Raw genomic sequence first — 15,633 nt, 5'->3', positions numbered from 1 at the left:
TTTAGAATACATTAACACTTCGTTATGACTTTATTGTAATTGCATTGTTAATTCAATGTTACTTCATCGGTACTTCCATTTATTATATCAATTAGTGACGGGGCAAGCTTATTTTTTTATTTTGAAAGATTGCTAGGAAATCGGATTGTTTAGTTAATTTGGTTACAATTTTTGACTTACTGTGTAGACTTTATTATATATTTCAACACTGACGTAAAATTATCATCCCACAAAACAAATCAAGATATAGAACTCATATAATCAATAATTTTAATATTGACCAAAATCAAAGATTTCCAGACAGTTTAAATCTCAATCCAATCTCACTTAACCCTGTGATCACGAATCGTATTTTGTTACAATTTTCTGGTTTCGACACGCAGAAAACGTTTACTCAAATGACTCTTTGCCAGGGTCCAAATTAATATTCAATTTAAAACAGCTTGACAGTCACGTGGTTACCAGTAACACTGCATTTTACTTTCCAGATTTATAAAAAAAGAAAAGCTAATGCAAATATTAATTTTCGGGAACAACTTTACCTGTTTCAGTCATAGCACCCGCAGGGTTAATTTCGGACGACGAGTCCTTTTTAGAGATAACGGTAAAAGGGATATTTTTATCTTCTTTTTGTTTCTGTTTCCTGAAAAATGATACAGTTAGGGTTATGTAAAGTGGGTGGTATATCGATACGTTGATTTCATCCAGAAATCAATGACACAAGATATTATCATATTTTGTCTACGATCCGAGGAACAAATTAGTCTAACGCAGTGACGAAAATAGTGGCCAATGTGCTTAGGAATGTAATTCGCCACCCATTCTCAATGATCACAAGGTGATCGCTAGACATTGTAGGTGTTAGTGAGTATTAGCGGTCGTTCGTGGTGTGTTGCGAATATCAGGTCTCTGAAATTTGCAAGGAAAGCATATCACAAGCCATTCTTATTGATTGCAAGTCATTTATAGTGGTCGTAAGGCATTTTTAAGGATTTACCAGAATTCGTCTTGACGTTTCCATATGCTGGTTTCACACAGTGGCGAATATGGTGGCGAATGGGCTTTCGAATACAATTCACCACCATTTCGAATGATCACAAGGAGATCGCCAGACACGTGTAGGTGTTCGTGAGGATTCGCGGTCGTTCAAGGGATGTTCGCAACATTTTCTTAACAAAATTCGCAATCACTGATATAATGCCTCACTATTTTCAGTATTTCTCCAGGACAATCTTATCTAATATTTTTTTTACGAATTTAAGTTCTTTCATTAATATTTTAAAAAGCTATATTAATGTCTTTATTCCGGGGATTGGGTGACCGAATGGTTAACGCGTGCGCGTTGGATCATAAGCTCTGTCATTTAGTCAAGTAGTGTGGTTTCGATTCCCCGCTTGTACGTGACAAAGAGTAGGGTTGCCTGGCCAACGCTGTGGGTTTTCTCCGGGTCCTTTGGTTTCTCCCCACTGCTAAAGACCCCTACGAGCTAGCGAATTATTGAAATAAAATTGAACCATAGTCACGAAATGACCTAGTTTGTATCGAGTGAACGTTAAACCACATTTTTCTCTCTTCCCGACTTTATTCCTACCTTCTGTACGTAAAAACAGCAACAATGGCAACAATAAGAACAGCAACACTGACAACAGACACAACAGCTGGTACAGTAGCAGGATCTGCCCCATTGTGTATTGGAACAGCTATAAAAAAATCGGTCTCATTATAATGGTACTGTGTATTAAAAATTATCACCAGGACTTATTTTGAATATTTCCAAGGAAATGGCATATCACAAATTATTATAAATAAGACCGACAATAATAAGTTTTCGCATGTTAATTTGACGATAAAACAGGAACAAAGATGTCTGACTATCCCCACTAAAAGAACTACATGGTTCCTAAAAAGCATTGACGCTTATTTGGTGTCAACTTTTTTTTATGATCATTCAAGAGTTATTATAATATTTGTTTTGTTATCTCAACTGGCCTAATAACCTAAATTACTTCTGTGACACGAAGTAAACAGATTTAGTTCAAATAATGATATCCTTATGATCAGTTCTTGTTTTATCTATAATCATTTTTCTTTTCGCCACATTGATTTGCTTTTCTGTGCATTACGATTCAAAGTTAAATTCAGTCGTAAAACACAAGATAACAGATGTTCTTTTTCATATAACGCCCAGCTTTTCAACAAGTCATACAATTAAGTCTCATTAACTCGCAGATTCTATTTCCGTTTGTTGGGGGGGGGGGGGGGCGAATGGTTAGCACGTGCGCGCTGGCGCTGTATCATACGGTCTGTCATTGAGTCAACTGGCGGGTTTTCGATTCCCCGGTTGTACGTGACAAGGAGTAGGATCGCCTGTCCAACCTCGTGGGTTTTCTCCAGCCCCCCCCCCCCCCACTGCTAAAGACCCCTACGCGCAAGCGAATTATTGAAATAAAATCGAACCATGTGTTAGTCCCGAAATGACCTAGTTTGTGTCGAGTGGACGTTAACCCCCCCCCCCTCTCTCTCTCTCTCTCTCTCTCTACCTCTCTTTCCGTTCGTTTTGTATACTTCAAAGATCGTTTTACTTTTGTCTGTATGTAATGGATTAGATAATGCAATGGACTGTTACGTCGTGGTTTAAATACTGGGAGATTATTTGTTTTCAGTTTCATATGGTTACTTAATACTCAATAGCCGACGTTATAAAACAAAGCTCGCATGCAATATTCTAACGATAATCCATGCGATCAAGAGGCCATTGAAAAAAATTATTGTTTATAGATGATAATTATCTTGAAGTAAATAACTCAACACTTAATTATATGAGTTTGTAATAATTTTATAATTATTTTAGTTGTTTATAATGAATGTATACTTACCCTCAGAACAATTATCCCCTTTCTTTCCCACAATACAACCATTGCAACACGTTCCAGTAATCTGATCACATAATAATCCGGAACATAACTCGACACGCGTATTACATTGTGCTGTTGATGAAGCATTTTGTGACTTGCAGTTAACACTACATAATTCATTACACGATGTTCCCCATCTTCCATTTTTACATTCAGTACAAGAGTTATCATCATCTTGTTTACAATGAATACAATTATCATTACAGTTCTTATCACAATATTCTCCAGTTTTACCTTTAATACATCCATTAATACAGGTACCATTATATCTATCACATCCACCATTACATGTAATATTACAATTATTATCACATCTATCACCATATCTTCCCATAATACAACTGGTACATCTACCATTTCTATTACATGTTATATTACCTGGGATTGGTTGACATCCACTACCACATGTTGAATTACAATATGGACCTACTGTATTAGGTCTACAATCATTACAAGTGCCGTTTGATTTATCGCACGCTGCAGTACAATTACTGGAACATCTTGATCCACAACTTATACCAAACCAACCATTGTTACAATGAACGCAGGATCCATCTAATTTCGTACAAGTGTTGTTTAAACAACCATCATTACATTTCTGATCACAGTTTTCACTGAACCAGCCTTGATGACATGTGTTACATTGTCCTGTTGTCTTGTTACAGTTACCTATACAGTTAGTTATATCACATGATGAATTACATCTTACATCAAACCAACCAGCCGTACAGACAGGACAAGTTCCATCTGATTTAGAACAGTTATTATTTAAACAACCTTCACTACAGTTCTGTTGACAGTTTGTGCCGTACCATCCAATATTACAACTGTTACACTGTCCTGTTGTCTTGTTACAGTTGCCTACACAGTTAGTTATATCACATGATGAATTACATCTTACATCAAACCAACCAGACGTACAGACAGGACAAGTTCCATCTGATTTAGAACAGGTATGATCTACACATCCATTACTACAGTTCTGTTGACAGTCATCACCATATTTACCTTGTTGACAAGTCTCACATTTATCTCCAGTAAAACCTGATTTACATGTACAGGTACCATTATCTTTATTACAGTTATTGTTTGTACAACCATTACTACAGCTCTGTTGACATGCTGTACCATAATAACCCTGTATACATGTATTACAATTACCAGTGGTTGAATTACACAATCTATCTTTACAGTTAATATTACATCGATTCTCACAGTCTTCACCATAATTACCATCTGGACAACCACCTGTAAATGAAAATTGTTAGCTATTTGATATCAATTCCAGTTTAAACAAGTTTACACTGCAAGTCAACTTCCAAACTTCACAAACCACTCTTGTTGAAACACAGGAGAATAACATGTTTATGTACAGTCCTCATTTGAGAAACGGTATCAGGTGTTCTTGAAGAACAATTATACGCTAATAATTATTGGGTGAAAGACCATCTAGAGGGGAGTTTTGGGCTACTGCCTGTGCGCCATTTGTAAGCAATATGAACCGCTTGCAATATTGTGGAGGTTGAATCTGTAATAGGAGAATCAGTCCGAAATGGTGCAATTCCATTCAGCATTTACAAAGATAAGTGGAATTTAAATTTCAACAATCTATGCTGCACGAGCGTAACTATACGCCGCCATCTTTATCGGTAGCGGAGATTGCCCTATAGTTTATATCCGATTGAATGCAAGCCGGGAGATTACCTAGCATTGGTATTTTGATTTTGTTTTCTGAATTAAATGTTAAATAGTCAATCCGAGTACATATTTAGCGTGTGTTAAGCAATGAGAAATTTGATATTTTAGCGAAAATACAAATGGCGAATCGGGACATTAAATTATTACATTGTGGGCTCTAGATGTAATAAAAACTCTTAAAGTGCATTGTGTTGTGCCGAAGTGCTTATCAATTCCGACATTTTGTTATCACGTTTAAATAATAAAATCAGTTTAATTTACCCTTAAATACTTGTACTTCACACAGTGTAAGAGCTTGATTTGGTTTATTTTGAATAAAAACAAATCTACCAGATAAAGATGTTGATGATGTTTGGTTACATTGTGTTATGTTATACACTGGATGGTTTTGTGTTGAAGTATCTGTATAACATGGTGTAGCTAATGTAAATCCTGTTTGATTGCACGGACCTGTATTACTCAACTTCATTGTAAATCCTCGAAGTCTATCTTGTGCTGAAATATACAATACGCTAAATATATAGTTTCCCTTGGTTCGTTAAATTTATTTAGCACAATTTGTTCGTCATGTCGTGTGATAATATATATTTTTTACAAAATTCATTTCGAGAGCAATTTGTTCAGGCTAATAAGTGATAAACTACAGTAAAGTTTAATACCCGGACACAATTAACCATTTTTTAATTGAATTCCAGATACATCCAGGTAATTACATACATATTGTTGGCTATGGTGATTCTACATTAAACATGCATTATGAGAAATGACAGTTGGCGTTATAATACTTGCAAGATATACAATGAAAAAGGAATATTTTGAAAACTCCATTCTGAGATGAGTTATTGTCGACTGCAGAACAGTGTAGTCGCAATTGTCATTGCTACCGTTAATTTACGATAACACGCAAAGTCTCGGTTATTCAATTTTAAATTAAATTATTAACCGCAAGTCGTATTTAAAACCGTTGAATATCTGAAGTATCCGATGGGCGAGGGTTGATTATGGTCTTGTCAAGTCAATAAATGTCTAATTGATAACTTATATAACATTTGAATACTGCCCCTGTAATATTTTAACAATGTTAATTATTCAATACACCATCATACATTAAATTATATTCATTCTACTTACATCCATCTCTGTTATATAGTTTAATGTTGTTAATAATATAGACATGTTGTAGATCAACACACCACCATTCATTGGCACCGGTACCAGTATGAGTACAGGAAAGATGGTTAAAATCACTATCAGTTTTATTATCTACAGCATGAAATGAATCACCGCCTACTTGTGGTGAAGAACTCTGTACAGTTGTTTTGTTTATAGCAACATTCCTGAAAGCTGTAATATAACGTGAAATGAAATGAAATGGGGTTTAATGTCCTCCTGGGCTAATGAAGATGGGCATACGCCATACAGTGTGCTATGAAGGAAAGTGGCACTATGGCCTATTCTTGTATCGAAATGCAATTACCAAGGGATCTTTTACGTGCATGTCAATGTATACACGGGACCTCTGTTTTCTCCCACAGATGGAGGAGGTGGTACGTTTGTCCTCCCCGAGAACATTTTGAAAATTGGACGGCCGCAAACGCGTTTTTCAGCCCAGAAAATCTTTCTCTAGCGAAGTCTCATTGGGCAAGACAGTACAAAATATCGGGAAGATAGATATTAGAACATAACCAATAATATGCAATGTATACATCATCTTTATTATGGATTTGTTTTATAAAAAAAAACAACTCTAACAACGTAGCATTTTTTATATCATTTAAAGTGATTAATTTCTAAAAAGAATTTAGAAAAGCCCAAAATGACAACTGTTCCTAGGCGGGACTGGGTGTCAGGTCCCACGTTACCAATTCAATGCTCCACTATGATCCCTGACTGCCGTCTGTTATAAACAGTAGGTATTTTAGAACTCTGGTCTGTAACATTTGGGGGGGGGGGGGGGTGGTGGCCGAATGGTTAGCACGTTCGCGCTGTATCATAAGGCCTGTCATTGAGTCAACTGGCGTTGTTTCGAATCCCCGGTTGTACGTGACAAGGAGTAGGGTCGCCTGTCCAAGCTTGTGGGTTTTCTCCGGTTCCTCCGGTTTCCTCCCACTGCTAAAGGCCCCTACGCGCAAGCGAATTATTGAAATAAAATTAGACCATATGTTAGTCCCGAAATGACCTAGTTTATGTCGAGTGGACGTTAAACCCCGTTTTTTTTTCTTTCTCTCTCTCTCTCTCTCTGTAACATTTTTTCGGGGGGGGGGGGGGGCAAATCATTTTCGCCGCACCCCCTCCCCCCTAAAGGGTGAGCCTGTTACTCACACAGGGCATATTTTTTTTCTCCTGCATTCATCGAAATACCGTCGAACAAACAAACGTGCGAAGCATTGCCGGCACTTTGTTCTCTACCCGCTCTAATCCTATACATTTATGCAACGAAATGAGCAGAAATAATTTATGGTCTTCTGATTCAGGGGTAAATTGTGTTCAGTTAATACGAACAATCATTGTGCTTATTTGGTTCGGTCCATTTTAAATGTCATTCTAGACTTTTGGAAAATAACAATAACAAAGCTGGGTGAAGGAACATCTTAAAAACTCTATGCGCGAGAAGAATAATTTGAAAAAAGTATGAATGGAAACTGTTGTTAAAGCAAAAACGTAGGTTATATGCATTGGATTTATAGTTCGTTGGGAACCCACGATGGCTCAGTGGGTAAGACGTTTACACGCTTACCCGGAAGTCCCGTGTTCAACCCTTGCATTGACCTAGAAAGTTCATTAGGATTTTCTTCCTTGTCAGTACCACTGACTCAATTATGCAGGACTGGGGCGTGGCAGGAGACAACGTATAGTCGTTCGGATGGGACGAAAAACCGAATGCACATTAAAAATCCCTCGACAGTTGGAATTCGATATAAGAGTAGGCCGTAGCGATGTCTCGGCAAAATTTCCCTCTAGCACACTGTATGGCGTATGCCCGTCTGCATTAGCCCAACGAGTATAACGCAAAAACTCCCTAAAGCACAATGATGTCAATATATGAATGGGTAGACTATTTGCGAAAATTCACACGAATATAAAAAATAAAAGATTGGTGTCATTTTACACGTTGAGTCTTTTGTAATATACAGACCCTATTATTTGCATAAATTTGATTTCGGTTGGTCTGGTCGGGGTAATGAAAAGTTCAAATGCAAATTAAAAACACGCATATCAGAATAACCAATGCTAAACTCCATTGTGTCATTTTTGAAATGTTTGTGAATTTAAAAACAAATGCATTAAAAAATATGCTTTACTCGTCATTAGGTTTAATATTCGAATATTAAAAAATGCCGAAACATGCACCTTCCTCATTGCTAATTATAAATACAAGTAAATAAAACTGTTATACAGTACCCACGGTGTTAAAACGCGATTATTGGAGTAAACATCGTCTCGATGTATCATTTTAGCGCTCTTGCAAGCTACAATATTGTGAAAGATGAGTCTCTAATAGGAATATCAGTCCCAAAATGGTCAAATTGAATCAATTAATTGACGGATCAAAGTTCCTTTGATATTTATTGACGGTTCGTCAATTAAATTGGCAGTGTATGCTAGGGCCAGAGATGCTTTCATCTTGAAGTTTTCGATCAGAATGAAAATTGACGCTAAAACACTGATCGTGTGTGGGCAAGGTCAATTTTGTCAACGTGTATGGGCCGCTTTAGTATGTTGATTTTGTTTTCTTAATTAAATAATTAATGCTGGGTACATATTAGCGTTGATTAAGCCGTTGGTATTTTAGCCGTGGGTAATGGCTCATCGTTACTTTAAGTCAATAAAAAGTAGTCTGATTATTTTGTCTTATGTGTCTATGTTGACATGGATTTGCTCCAATAATATTGAATATCGTCTGCTTACATCTACATGAGCAGATTTCCTGCGTTCTATTTCATTCACAAATTATAAAGCGTTAAACTGCTCGGCCAAAAAGCTTCTACCTATAAAATGGGCAATTGGATCTTTGACCCAAATAGAAGGGGTCTAGACATTTTAGATTTGGTTTTGTAGATAAACAATTTAACATACGATAATTCATGTGCAACATTTATCTACAACATTGGCCCACCAACCATACGTAGCAAATATTATCTCTTTATCAAAATTGAAGCTTCGATCTTTTTATCATTGACCTATATTTCTAACAGATATTTTTTAAAAAAATAATATGACGTATTTATGTTAGAGAGGCAAATATATAAATAAAGGTATTGTTGAGAAATAAACAAATGAAATGAAATGGAGTTTAAAGTCCTACATTTTTGCTTCAACCGTTCTAATGAAGATGGGCATATGTTATGAGGAAAATTTTACCTGGACAGTGGCAATACGACTTTGGTTTCGAATTCCAACTGTCAAGGAAGGGAATTGTTATGTAAATAAAAGGAATGAAATTTAACGAATAATTGTCATAGTACACACCGTCGATGTCGATGCACTGTTTGTTCGGATGGTACGAAAATCTGGGCATCTATCATATTATACTATTTTACATAGATGCCCAGGTTTTTCGTACCATCCGAACAACCAGGTCACTTTCAATACCGACCAGTATGTAATATGTGACAATCGGACTTGAAAAATCCGGCATCCAAACATAAAACACTCTACAACTGGACTATAAGGTAGATAATTATGTTCATAGTAACTAACTGTACATTAAACTTACCATTTATGTTGTAAACTTGGTACAATAGACACCAGATGAATAGAAGCGACACAGACCCCATTATGTAAAATGGGCCTGTACCCTAAACTCAACTACTCTGACAAAATCACAATCGACCTTCTCAAATCAACAAGGAAGAAAACTTAAATTACGTTTAATCACTAAATAAACAACTGATAACACTATCAAATCTGCACGACATTGTATTAAAAAAACTCGTTCCTGGTCAATAACAATTCAATTTATATATATATTGATATGGATTGCTTACCCAGGATAAAATATGATATATACGGGTGCATACATAAAACGCGATTTATTTTCAGGACTTGTTTAAGATAGTAATATTATTTGTTCCTCCACCGAACTTTAAAGGAAATGAAATGAAATGGGGTTTAACGTCCTACTGTTTTGCTCCGATTTGGCTAATGAAGATTGGCATACGCCATACAGTGTACACGGGATAACCGCGCCACGGCCTACATTTATACATTTATATCGAATTCTAACTGCCAATGGATCTTTTATGTGCACGCCATTATGTACACGTAACCTCGTCGTTTTTTCCTCCCATCCGAACAACTATAAGTCGGGTCACAACCCTCAGATCCGTGACCATTTCTCGGGGAACAAAGTTTAACGATGGTTTCTGATTGAAGGGACCCTAGTGAAGATAGTTGCAGTTTGCTACCTCTGAAAACTACTAGCTAACTCCAGGAGAGCCGAATATCAAAATTGAGCTTGACAAACAGTGTTGGCGAAATGACCAGTATAACATATCATTTTATAGGTTTTATTAGTCACTGTACTCATTTTGCATACTTTCCGATTCATCTCACAAACGGGTGATCCAATATGGCTATCAAAATCCAAAATGACGACAGGAATTGGTGCAAAAAGTCCTCTTTCAATACCAATAGTAACATACAAGTGTGATGTGTCGTTTCATGTCTTGTGGGGGACGAGAAACGCTATTTCCAAGTTGATAGCACTAATTTGAATGGAAATAGCACAAATAAAGCATTTGCACAACTACAGACCTACATACATGTAATAATAACAACCAAAAATGGTTCCAGATGTCCATGAATTTTATCCTTCATATATTACAGCTATTATATATAATGCACTGTTTGATAATGTATTCCGCAGTATGACTCGTTGATCTCAGAAAACATACGTCAAGAGTATTTTGAGTAATCTATCGGACTTGCGCACTCAGATTGAGAAGTAATGTTATTTTGGGAGTCATCGACTGAGAAGTTGTTTAAACGCCGAGACATATGGCATCGGGCTTGTATCATACATTTTCCAGTCATGATATGTATTCTGTAATGCAACATAATGTAGGATTGATAGTTAGCACTTTTGACCATTTTTTAAAACTATATCCTGATCTTGTGGTAAACGCGTGGTACACAATATAAATCGTATGCTTCCAAGTTATTGATTAGGTTTTTTTTCCTTCAAATATTAGTGACCGCTTCCGAATTGGGGCATTTGTAGTCTTTTCAAAGAGTCAAATAGAAGCTATATATTACCAAATCTGCGTCTTTTTCAGAATGGCTGAATGGATATCTCTGAAACGCTGTAAAGATCACCTAAAGTGATAAAGGTAAGAGTTTGTCTGAAAGTAGTTGAAGAATTTTGATAAATAGTGGTATGAATGTTACTTAGCTTGCGGTTGTTGAGATTTAGTCTAATGAAATTGCTCGACCTCATAGTTTTTTGGATTTGAATGTGCAAAATTTCGACCCCCCCCCCCCCCCCCGTTATCCCTTTAATAAAATTTGGTTGGTGTATTGATTGAGGGGTGCTTATCCTGACCCGTTCATGCACCAGGCATCTATTTCATGGAGAATCCCACGAAAGAGTGAAATATGAAATTATCGCTGTTACATTGTGTTGCAAAAGGTTTATTTCATCTGATTTTACATAATTTTATGAAATGTTTCTTTTCTCAAATTTCTCAGCAGTGTAGGTCATATACTTTGAGTATTGGATTAGCGGTCGGGGCAAACAATGATCCCGGCATCTTCAAACCTCTGCACGCCGCCGACATTGGCACCCTGAAGGGACATATAGACATTGTTGACTTCTATATTCTCCTAAAACTCGTGATGGACCGCAGTTAAATCCAGAACCTACGAAGGCCCAGAAGGCTCATTCCAAATTCGAAATTCCAAATGCGAAATTCCAAATTCATATTTTACCAATAAAATAGAAAATTGGCACCTCCCCTCAATTAAACAAATTAGAATTTAAATAAATTGTAATTTTACACAACTAATTGGTGCTAGTTTATCTATACAAAAGACCAGAAGACTCATTCCAAATTCCAAATGCGAAATTCCAAATTCCAAATTCCAAATTCCAAATGCGAAATTTCAAATTTCAAATTCCAAATTCCAAATGCGATCTTATAATGTGGTCGTATATTGTCGTCGCCCCGTCCGTCCGCCCGTCCGCCCGTCTGTCCGGCTAAAGTTAATATCCGATCGACTATAAATTTATACACAGTGTCATGAGACGAAGAAGCCTATTGATTTTCAGGGATTTCCGATTATTACTGCCAGAGTTATGGCCCTTGATCACTTCAAAAAATATCGTGGACGCTCTTGAGGCCAAAGTAAATATCCGATTGACTTTAAATTTATACACAGTATTTAAGGTCGTGAGACGAAGAATCCTATTGATTTTCAGCTATTTCCGATTATTACTGCCAGAGTTATGGCCCTTGATCCCTTAAAAAATCTTGTGGACGTTCTAAAGGCCAAAGTAAATATCCGATTGACTTTAAATTTATACACAATATTTAAGGTCGTGAGACGACGAAACCTATTGATTTTCAGCCATTTCCGATTATTACTGCCAGAGTTATGGCCCTTGATCACTTCAAAAAATCTTGTGGACGCTCTGGAGGCTAAAGTGAATATCCGATTGACTTTAGATTTATACACAGTGTTTAAGGTCGTGAAAGAAAAAAGTCTATTGATTTTCAACGATTTCCGATGATTACTGCTAAAGTTATGGCCCTTAATCACTTTGAAAAATCTTGTGACGCTCTAGAGGTTAATGTTATCATCCGCTTGACTTCAGATTGATACTGCAGAGTTTAAGGTCATGAGACGAACAAGTATAATATATTGATTTTCATTGAATTTTGATAACTTGAACAGCTAAATCCATGATATTAAATGTTTCGTATACTAAACGTTAGCATGGGGCAAAACTTTATAAAAATCAACCAAATTCTAATGATTTTCTGATAATTACTTAACTAGTTGTTACTCTTAATCAGATTTTAGTGTATTATAAATGTTTCATTACCGCAAAAAGTAAAAATATGCCGCAACTCTTGTTGACTGCCCGGACGATGATGATTGTAATGTCACGTGATTATGTCGAATTTGGAATTTGCAATTTCGCATTTGGAATTTGCAATTTCAAATCTAATAACTTGGAGAGAGAGAGAGAGAGAGAGAGAGAGAGAGAGAGAGAGAGAGAGAGACATGGTGTTTAAAGTCTACTCGACACAAACTAGGTCATTTCGGGACTAACATATGTTTTTTAATTTTATTTCAATAATTCGCTTGCGCATAGGGGTCTTTGGCAGTGGAAGGAAACCAGAGAAAACCCACGAGGCTGGACGGGCGACCCTACTCCTTGTCACGTACAACCGGGGATTTGAAACTCTGCCAGTTTATTCAATGACAGACCGTATGATACAGCGCGCGCGTGCTAACCATTTGGCCATCCACCCCCCCCCCCCTAATAATTTGGAACGGGTGTTTATCCGGCCCAGGCATCAGCTAGTTAAACTAGCACTAATTACTGTAATTAGTTGTGTAAAATTACAATTTATTTAAATTCTAATTTGTTTAATTGATGGGGGCTGCCAATTTGCTATTTGATTCATTTGATTGGTAAGACATGAATTTCGCATTTGGAATTTGGAATTTGGAATGAGCCTTCTGGGCTTTCGTAAGAACCTCTCGTTAGGATTATGCAGGAGCAACTTTTAAAGGAACATTATAACTTTTTAATAGCAGCTTTTATCGGAGCATTATGACTTTTTAATAGCAGCTTTTAACGGAACATTATGACTTATTAATATTTCATTACAAATTCCTCAAATTGTCCGGGACAAGCGTCACTCAATCAACGTGCCTATCAAATTTAGTATAAACCCATTAAAGGGTTTGGAGAAGTTGAAATCTGCTTTATCATGGTGTTGTTTCACCAAAATTATGGGATCGAGCAATTGCATTCGATAAGTAACATTCATGCCAATAATATTTATCAAAATTCTCCAATTACTTTCAAACAAACTCTTATCTTTATCATCTTAGGGTGAACCCTACCACATTTTAGAAACATCCATTCAGCCATTATGAAAAAGTAGTAGATTTAGTATAAAATATTTTCTATTCGACCCTTAAATGTATTGGGACTTGTGTTGGGACTTGAGACTACGAATGCTCCAATTCCTATGCGCTCACTATTATTAGCCAAAAAAAACCCCCAAAACATTCAGTGATTTGGAAGCATACAATTTGTAGCGTGTACCACGCGTATGCCATTAGATCACGGTAGATTTATGCAAAGGGTCAAAAGAGCTACCTATCAACCTTACATTATGCTGCATTACAGGCTCCAGAATTCATCATCGCCTCTTTGGAATGGCAGGAATGTAGTGAATAAAAAGTGTTTATTTATATAATACACACCTGATACTTCTCAATCTGAGTGCGCAAGTCCGACAGATGACTCAAAATACTCAGACACATTGCACATGTTTTCTGAGATTTGAGAGTCATACTACGGAATACATAATTATAATTATATAGTATTATAATGTATAATGATAGCTGAAATTTATGCAAGATAAGATTCGTTGATGTCTGGAACATTTTATGTTTTTTATTTTTACACGTGTAGGTCTACAGTCGCGAAAATACTTCATTTTTGTATGCTATCTCATTTAAAATTAATTATATCAACTTGGAAATGGCATATTCGTGTTTCTCGCCCCCACTACCCCAGAAACGACATATCACACGTGTTGTTATTGGTATTGAAAGAATACTTTTCGAGTCAATTTGAATTTGGCAGTCATATTGTATCAGGGGATCACGTGGCTAAGTGGGTAAGACGCTAGCTCGTTAGCCTGGAGGTCGGGTGTTCGATCCCTGCATTGGCCGAGAAAGTTCATCCAGATTCCCGGCGTGGTTCTCCCTTGTCAGTGATGCAGGATGGAGGGGCTGACAAGGAAAGCTGTCTAGTCGTTCGGATGGGACGAAAAACCGAGGTCCCGTGTACACATTGGCGTGCACGTAAAATATCCCTTGGCAGTTGGAATTCGATATAAGAGTAGGCCGTAGTGCCGCTGTCCAGGCAAAATTTCCCTCATAGCACACTCCATTTCATTTCATTTCATATTGTATCACCTGTTTGTGAAATGAATTGGAAACTTCCAAAATGAGTTGGGTGACCAACAAAACCTATAAAATGATATATTACACGTGCCATTTCGCCAACGATCTTGGCAAGGTCAAGTTCATACCATTTATGGTGGCCATCTTGGATTTCAGGCTCTCCTGGGGTTAGTCTGTAGATTTCATAAGAAGGGTTCCCTCTATCAGAAACCGTCGTCAAATTTTGTTCCCCGAGCAATGGTCAAGGATCTGTCAGTTGTGACCCGACTATATACGCTGTTCTTTGCCAGATTCTCTGTTCTGCACCACTGACAAGAAGGGATCACGCCGGACAATCCGATGAACTTTCTTGGCCAACGCAGGCTTCGAAATTTACAGGAGCTAAACCTCTAACTCAATACTGCCCATGATTTAAACACGATTAAAAAATTCAATATTGGTATATTTCAATCAGTGTTGAAGTTAATAAATTAATATCCAATTTTTAAGACCAATAGAAATTTTAAAATCAGTATGCGAGTTGTGTACTCCCTGGTTTCGGGTGCCATTTGGCTGATTTAATTTTAATCAGATTGGTGTCAAAACTTTTCAGGATGTATAAACCAGGATGCTGTAACCAGTGTCGTAGTTTCCTCAATTTCGATAAGAGGCTATATTTAGATACACGCCGGAAAACCCATTATCAAATGAGATATATTTATTCTACACATATCCTTATCACAATTCAAATTTTAGAGATATCAACGTGGCTCAGATTAGGTTAGAGTGGCTGCTATCGACATGAGTAATCATAGTCATTTATAATTTCTTGAAAATTGCCTATCGTTCCAAATTCTTTCTTATTGGTTTAAATATTATCGAAATA

At 36.8% G+C, this 15,633-nt stretch overlaps 1 protein-coding gene across 1 annotated transcript; it reads right to left on the bottom strand.

Annotated features, from left to right (window-relative positions):
* Nucleotides 1–1,720: 1,720 nt before the first annotated feature.
* Nucleotides 1,721–5,082, bottom strand: LOC126817962 (multiple epidermal growth factor-like domains protein 10). Its single transcript, XM_050545135.1, has 4 exons — nucleotides 5,073–5,082; nucleotides 3,618–3,776; nucleotides 2,982–3,455; nucleotides 1,721–1,731 (listed from the first exon to the last, which is right to left on the bottom strand). The coding sequence occupies exons 1-4, from the start codon at nucleotides 5,080–5,082 to the stop codon at nucleotides 1,721–1,723; spliced, it is 654 nt and encodes a 217-aa protein (XP_050401092.1).
* Between the last annotated feature and the right edge of the window lie 10,551 nt (nucleotides 5,083–15,633).

This window comes from Patella vulgata, chromosome 4 (assembly GCF_932274485.2).
Source record: "Patella vulgata chromosome 4, xgPatVulg1.2, whole genome shotgun sequence".
NCBI lineage: Eukaryota > Metazoa > Mollusca > Gastropoda > Patellidae > Patella > Patella vulgata.
Note: the sequence above shows the minus strand (reverse complement) of the source record. Positions and strands in the feature narration are given on the sequence as shown.

Excerpts from the sequence above, each read along its gene's own strand:
- LOC126817962 (XM_050545135.1), bottom strand. Across the intron at positions 3,456-3,617 it reads TGGTTGGTTTGATGTAAGAT|ATTGTAACAATGGTTGGTTT; the intron begins GTAATTCATCAT and ends GATCCTGCGTTC.